The sequence below is a fragment of the Sardina pilchardus genome, chromosome 12, assembly GCF_963854185.1.
Source record: "Sardina pilchardus chromosome 12, fSarPil1.1, whole genome shotgun sequence".
In the NCBI taxonomy this organism is placed as follows: Eukaryota; Metazoa; Chordata; class Actinopteri; order Clupeiformes; family Clupeidae; genus Sardina; species Sardina pilchardus.
This window is the reverse complement of record NC_085005.1, coordinates 23,296,980-23,304,479: the sequence shown is the minus strand read 5'-3', so window position 1 is coordinate 23,304,479 and position 7,500 is coordinate 23,296,980. Positions and strand designations below refer to the sequence as shown.

At 44.8% G+C, this 7,500-nt stretch overlaps 1 protein-coding gene across 1 annotated transcript in view; it reads left to right on the top strand.

The window, feature by feature from the left end:
- The window catches only part of adgb (androglobin), a 50,409-nt gene that overhangs the window by 38,191 nt on the left and 4,718 nt on the right, over positions 1-7,500 (top strand). The window contains exons 20-24 of the mRNA XM_062550282.1: positions 482-648; positions 1,142-1,348; positions 3,002-3,192; positions 5,890-6,045; positions 6,936-7,026. Of these exons, the coding sequence (XP_062406266.1) occupies positions 482-648; positions 1,142-1,348; positions 3,002-3,192; positions 5,890-6,045; positions 6,936-7,026 (812 nt within the window). The remainder of the gene's footprint in view (positions 1-481; positions 649-1,141; positions 1,349-3,001; positions 3,193-5,889; positions 6,046-6,935; positions 7,027-7,500) is intronic.

Here is a 7,500-nt window from a genome sequence, read left to right as displayed (position 1 = left end):
GGCTGGGGCACCTGCACCGCACGCCGGCGACCCGGGTTCGATTCCCGCCCCGTGGTCCTTTCCGGATCCCACCCCAGCTCTCTCTCCCACTCGCTTCCTGTCATTCTCTCTACTGTCCTGTCCAATTAAAGGCATAAAAAGCCCAAAAAATAGCATACGGTATGCATCAATAACAAAAGTGCAGATAGCCATTCCACACTCTAGTGGCACGCTTTGGTCTATGTTCGATCAGTTTTGTACTTACGATGCCATGTTTAAAGGTGCAGAAAGCATCCAACACAGTGCGTTCAGCTCACAGTGACAGACATCAGGTTACACTTCATGTGCTTGCCCCCAAAACATAAACACAGTGTACGTGTCCTTGGGTGTTTGTGTGTGTGTTTTGTGTGTGTGTGTGTGTATGTGTGCGTGTGTGTGCATGTGTGTGTGTGATCATGTGTGTGTGTGTTCATGTGTGTGTGTGTGTGTGTGTGTCCTGTAGGTTCTCTGTGAAGGTGAGTGTGGACGTGTTGGGGACGGTGCAGTTCCAGACGTCGGCGCCCCACGTCCACCTGCGCCTGACCGTGCTGGACCACGAGGACGCCCTCACTTCCGCCACCGGCAAAGGCCAAGTGATCATCCCCGTGTTTACTTTCAACGCTGACCCAGGTACACACACACACACACCCACACACACACACACTCATAACACATATGCTAATGCACACACGCACACGCACACGCACACGCGCACACACACACACACACACACACACACACACACAAATACAAACAGATGCACAAAGGTTTCATCACAGATACACAGACAGACAAACACTCACACACAGGTTACACTATACACGCACACAGCAGTATTGTCTGCAGCCGTGGGTTCACCTTCAGAAATGAGACACACACACACACACACACACACACACACAGGCTCTGCTTCCCAGCTTTATCCCTACAATTCCCTAGAGTCTGTTTCTGCAGCACTGGGTTCACCTTTAGAAATGACATGTACACACATTTACACACACTGAGTTTCACACACACACACACACACACACACACACACACACACACTCCATACACACACACACACACACACACACACACACACACATTCTGCTCTTGTTGACACTGATTTGTTTACCTGCAGACTCTGAGGAGAGCCAGGAGAGGGAGGACTCGGAGGAGACGGACACACACACACTCGCCGAGCCGGCACCGCCATCATCGCACACACTCGCACACACACACAAGTACGTGGTGCAGGTGGAGGTGCTCCATCGCAGCTGGGCCGTCAGCGAGGCCGAGGCCGCCTTCATCCAGACGCTCCGCCACGCCGAGAGGAACGAGATCAGAGGTGCCCGCTGCAGCCAATCACCACGCGACAGACACGGCCTCTCAGCCAATCAGATCCAGCCTTGTTTACACTCTCAACCTATCAGGACACGACAGACATAGCATCCCAGTCTATCAGATCCAGCCCTGTTTACACTCTCAACCTATCAGGACACTATAGACAGAGCCTCTCAGCGAGCCAATCACAACAGGACACAGCATCTCAGCCAATCAGATCTTTCTGGTTTCACTCAGCCAGTCTTAACTCGCTCCCCAGTCACATGATTGCATGAAGATTTTCAGCCAATGATATTCTCCCAAAGCCCTCCAAGCAATCTCACAATAACAGTCTTAGTGTGTGTGTGTGTGTGTGTGTATGTGTGTGTGTGTAGGTGTAGGTGTGTGTGTGTGTGTGTGTGTGTGTGTGCGCATAACCATCTGTATATCGGTGCATGTGTGTGTGTGTGTGTGTGTGTGTGTGTGAGTATGCAAAAAACGTTTGAGTCGGTCAGAGCCACTTGGCCTGCCTGCATTGGGAAATGAGAGAAAATGGAGAATTAAATTAGTCCACGCACCCAAGTGCCCTGTGGAGCTTACACACATTCAACTACACATACACACATTCACACTCGCATACACACTCATACAACCTACACACACGCAGCACAGTTTTTTTTTTTTTTTCAGCTGTTTGAGCCCTGTGATCATTATTAACTTGTGAATGTGTTCATGGTTTTTGGACTCTTAAGTAAAAGACCCACACCTCAACCTGCAGTATGCAGATAGTCTCCTGGGTGCAGTCAAGCTGTTGGGCTTGTGTGTTTGTGTCTGTGTGTGTGTGTCTGTGTCTGTGTGTTTGTGTGTGTGTTTATGTGTGTGTGTGTGTGTGTGTGTGTGTGTGTGTGTGTGTGCGTGCGTGTGTCTGTGTGCTCCTTGAGTCTCCTTGGGTGGACACAGTAAATGTAAAACAATATAAAACAATGAACAGCATGCACTTATGGTGCAAACTCTGGCGTCAATTTTGCCAATATGTCCAACTGACCGATTTTGGCTTAATTTCTGGATTTATTTCTGATACAAAGCTTGTGATGCCAAGCTGTCGGTATGTTTCACAGTTACTGGAAGTATGGAAGTATATGACGTGTGTGCGCGTGTGTGTGTGTGTGTGTGTGTGTGTGTGCGAGGAGAGGTTTATTGTTGGCATCCTGAGCTGCATAGTGAACCACAGACATTATCCCCAGGTATAATGAGGAAGGACCTGGGACATTGCATTTAGACAGATAACTATGATGTTTGTGCTCTGATGAGAGTGGACTGGATTTGTATGGAGTGATACTGCCCTCTGGTGGTAAAAGAGAGCACTAGTACATGTTTGAAAAGCTCATGATGGGTCCTAAAAGACGTTGAGCTTGATGACTTGTGTGTTTCTGTGTGTGTGTGTGTGTGTGTGTGTATGTGTTTCTGTGTGTTAGCTATCCAGCTCACAGGAGGTTTTACTCAGGGATCCAGAATATCTCACTGTGATCATCATATAATTTTACTCCATTTCATCTTGAATGAGTTTGTGTCGAGGGAGCCATTACCTGAATCTACTGATGTTTATCTTAAACATGCGTTGTACTTCCTGTCACATCATGCATTTTCAGGTCATGTGACTTGCATATGTCGTCTTCAGTCTCTCCAGGCGGCGACAAGCCGGAGGAGGTGACGGCGCCCTCGAGTGCTGACCAATCGAGCAACGAGGGGCAGAAGTCGACCACGCCCAAGTCGAGCCGCAAGACCAAAGAGAAGGAGAAGGAGAAGGAGAAAGAGAAGGAAAAGGAGAAGGAGAAACCAGTGGCCAAACCTGGGTCCAGGCTAGAGCAGGTGTGTGTGTGTGTGTGTGTGTGTGTTTGTGTGTGTGTGTGTGTGTGTGTGTGTGAGAGAGAGAGAGAGAGAGAGAGAAGGGCTATAGTGGAGGCTAAATGCAAGGAGACAGAAAAACCAGTGGCCAAACCTAGGTCCAGGCTAGAGCAAGTGTGTGTGTGTGTGTGTGTGTGTGTGTGTGTGTGTGAGAGAGAGAGTGTATGTTTTTGTGTGTGAGCAGGGCTAGTGGAGACTAAACGCAAGTAAAGACAGTTTATATCCACCTCTGAAATATCAGAAATAGAGTTTATACTCTATCTAGCTTATCTACCTCTCAAAAGAGTTTATACACCAGTAGCAACTTTTAACATTCAAAAATCACACTGTATTATCCAGATTCACAAGATCTACACTCATCAACACTCTAGGAAGCATTTAATACCACTGGTATTGTTATAAGCATTGTACTGTAACCTCCACCATCATCAAACAAAATTACAAAATAAATGTGTGTTTTTTTTCTTTTTTTTTTTTTTAATAATAAAAGATAAATAAATCTGAATCCGCATGGCGAAGTCCACCTCACCGTGACTGATCACAGAATTCATAGTTTACCCACCTCTTATCACCACTACATCCCTGTGTGTGAGTGTTTGTGTGTGTGAGTGCTTGTGTGTGTGTGTGTGTGTGTGTTGGTGGGTGGGTGTGTATGTGTACCCTTGCTGTCTGGAAAGGCAAAACTGAATAACCAGCGAACCAAAAAGGTTCAGCCCTACAGCTTCAAACACTCCCTTCTTACCCTTACCCCAATTATTTCCTGTTTGCTTGAGATGGCTTTGCCTTTTCTCAAAGCCCCTGATGAGAATTGTGCTCACAACATCTCAGATCTCAGTGTGCACATGCTCAAAGCCTTGTGTTAGCCATGTTCATTAACCATTCTCACACACAGATATTCCCTTCATTTGTTCAGAGATATCATTTCGTTTGATATAAATATGATCATACAATTCACATTTAGAGGGCTCAAATTCAGGAATCGGTCCACCAGGATGTCTAACGGCATACAAGAATCCTGTGCCATGACTAACTCCAACAGAGTTAGAGACTGACAGTGGACTAAACAACCTGGTAAAGCCACAAAGTTAACCATAATTCATAAAGCTATAATGTCAATGAAAGATACTTTACATGAAGTATTCTCACCTAATTTAGGTCACAGGAACAAATCCTCAACATGAGTTGGATTTACTACTTACCGCTGGCTAATGTTGAAGATAATAGCTGGTGAATAATGGTAGCTTTGGAACTGTCGTAGTGTAGGTACGTACGCACATCTATGCAAGTCAGCAGGTGCTGGATACTAGCCACTACGAAGGAAAAAGAAAAGATATTCACACACTGTCTTACTTGTGCAATTTATAATGATTGTTTTCTTTACCTAGTTGAGCATATCCCTTATCAGCAATTCTACTTAACCTACCTCCTTGTATAATGTGCTGACGGGATGACGGACTTATAGGCTACATGCAGGAAAGGCTCTCTGTACGCTCGTTTGTTTCCGATGGAGCCAGGTGTGTTTGAGCCTGCCGCTATAGGTAATGCAATGAGTGTCTACACGGACCCAGTTGGATGCTGCACCTGGGAATCAGCACGTTACGACAAAGAAAGATTTATATGTGTTGAAATTGTTATTATTAGTTGAACAAGATATTCAGTGTCAGAGTGGAAGATTTAACGAGCATAATATAACAGAAGATGCCGTTACAACAGTTTAATATCCACCGGAAATAAATGAGTGTACAGGTAGAGCCTTTTGTGCACCTACTGTAGTCTATTGGGCTCCATCCAGTCACTTATGTAAGGGATCATGGGATAGGTTCACACTAATAAATGTGAGGTGATAAAATGGCCCCGGCATGCAGCAGATGTTTACCATTAAATTGCATGTAAGACAGTTGGTGGATATCTTTTGTTGTTCCTTAGCTTTGGAACTATCCACACGTTTCCTGGGCTGGTTACTGGAGAAAGGCCATCTCTGCCAATCGACCTCTCTGTCTGACTGGTTTGCTGTTCACATTCGCTCTCACAGTGGCGCAAGAGGGTTTGTGGTTTGTCTCTGTACATTTGTTTTTAGATGCTGTTGGTTCATTTTAAATGTTTTACTTTCTAGTCAGATTTGTTCCCCCTTTTTTTTGTTTGTTTTATCTAGTTGTTAATTTAATTTTTGCCATGGAAAGAATTGGAAACATGAACCCTTCCAGCTAGCATTACATATGTGACCCTGCAAAGCGAAACCATTCGCTTTGGTAAAATTTACAAAATTAAGTTATTGTGTTCACACGAACGGGCAAGAACTAAGCTTTCCAACTATATGTATATCGAGGGTATTGCACAAGCTATCGCTAAGATAACCGCATCCAAAGTTGATATGATTCACCCGTCACGATATGCCAGAGGAGAAGAAATCACCTGTTTAAGCGGCGTGGACAATGGGAATGACTGCTAATGTGTTGAATCTTCACCGGGTTTAACCGTCAAAACTTAATTTTTTCTGTGAAATGAGTTCAAGATATGAAACTGTGTGTGTGTGTGTGTGTGTGTGTGTGTGTGTGTGTGTGTGTGTGTATGTGTGTATTTGCATGTGTGCGTGCATGTGTGTGTGTTTGCATGTGTGCGTGCATGTGTGTGTGTGTGTGTGTGTGTGTGTGTGTGTTGAAGGTCTTGGACACGAGTAAGCCCCACTGGACGCTGCATGTGGTGTGTGAGCAGACGGAAGCAGAGAGTGTGTGTGTGAAGAGGGACACGGAGCGGCAGGAGCAGATCAAAGCCCTCAAGATGGCCTGGGAGAGCGCAGACCCGGGCAGAGCAGTGAAGGTAACACACACACACACACACACACACACACACACACACACGTACACATACACACACACACACACACACACATACACACACACACACACACACACATACACATGTACACATACAGTATACATACACATACACATACACACACACACACACAACCCACAACATACACTGAAACACACACACATTCACACACACACACACACACACACACACACACACACACACACGTAGAACCTTGTAGAACACATGCAATCACTCACCTACATACTTTTTAGTGCACACAGACAGTCACACACACACACACAATAACCAGCGAGTTCAGTAGAACAAAGTGGCAGGGCTACCAAGTGCTCATATTCCAAAGGAGCGCACACACACACACACACACACACACACACACACACACACACACACACACACACACACACACACACACACACACACACACACACACACGCACGCACACTCATAAAATAAACATCAGCTCAGACTGAAAGTCACTCTGGATAAAAGTCCTTGCTGAATAAATGCATGCAAGTCAAGTGCTAAGAAGAATTGATTCATTGTAAATGGAGGACTGGACACCCTTTGCATATGAGTCGGTGCATTACTCCCAAACGTCAGATAGAAGGAGGGCACCTTCCTTGACATCAGGAAGCTTGCCTTGCTGTTTGGCTAATAGTTGGCCTCATAGGCACTGTTTAACTGTCTGTTTGTGTTTTGGTCTGTGTATCTGCCGTGTGTGTGTGTGTGTGTGTGTGTGTGTGTGTGTGTGTGTGTGTGTGTGTGTGTGTGTGTGTGTGTGTGTGTGTGTGTGTGTGTGTGTGTGTGTGTGTGTGTGTGTGTGTGTGTGTGTGTGTGTGTGTGTTATGTCTGTCTCTGTGTGTGTCCAGGCCCTGCAGTCTCGTCTGCAGTTTATAAATAAATGTGTGCGTGGGTTGACTGGAGATGGACCAACAGATGGAGCAGACCGAAGAGACTCGGGTAAAACACAGTGATACACACACACATTTTAACACCACCACAGTGATACACACACACATTTTAACACCATCACAGTGATACACACACAACATGTTTTGTTTTTTTAAACACATCTCTATGTGTAGATAGAGACAACAGTTTGTGTTGTTTCCAACACATTGCTTTTGTTATTTTTTTCAAGAGTGTACACAATATATGTTGAAAATAACACAACTAGTGTTGCTTTTTAACACATCTTCATGTCCATATAGGGACAACACCGTTTGCATTACTTCCAACACATTCATTTTAAATGCAGCTCAAAGTGCTTACATTAGGAGGATTTAACACAACACTTTTTTTTAATAATACAAACAAACAAAACAATAAATGAGACATCAGAAATGTAGAATTAAGTAGAAATGAGAAATTACAAGATGGAAAGGAGATAGATACAAATACATATAATACAACTGATGTAGTGGAAATAGGAAG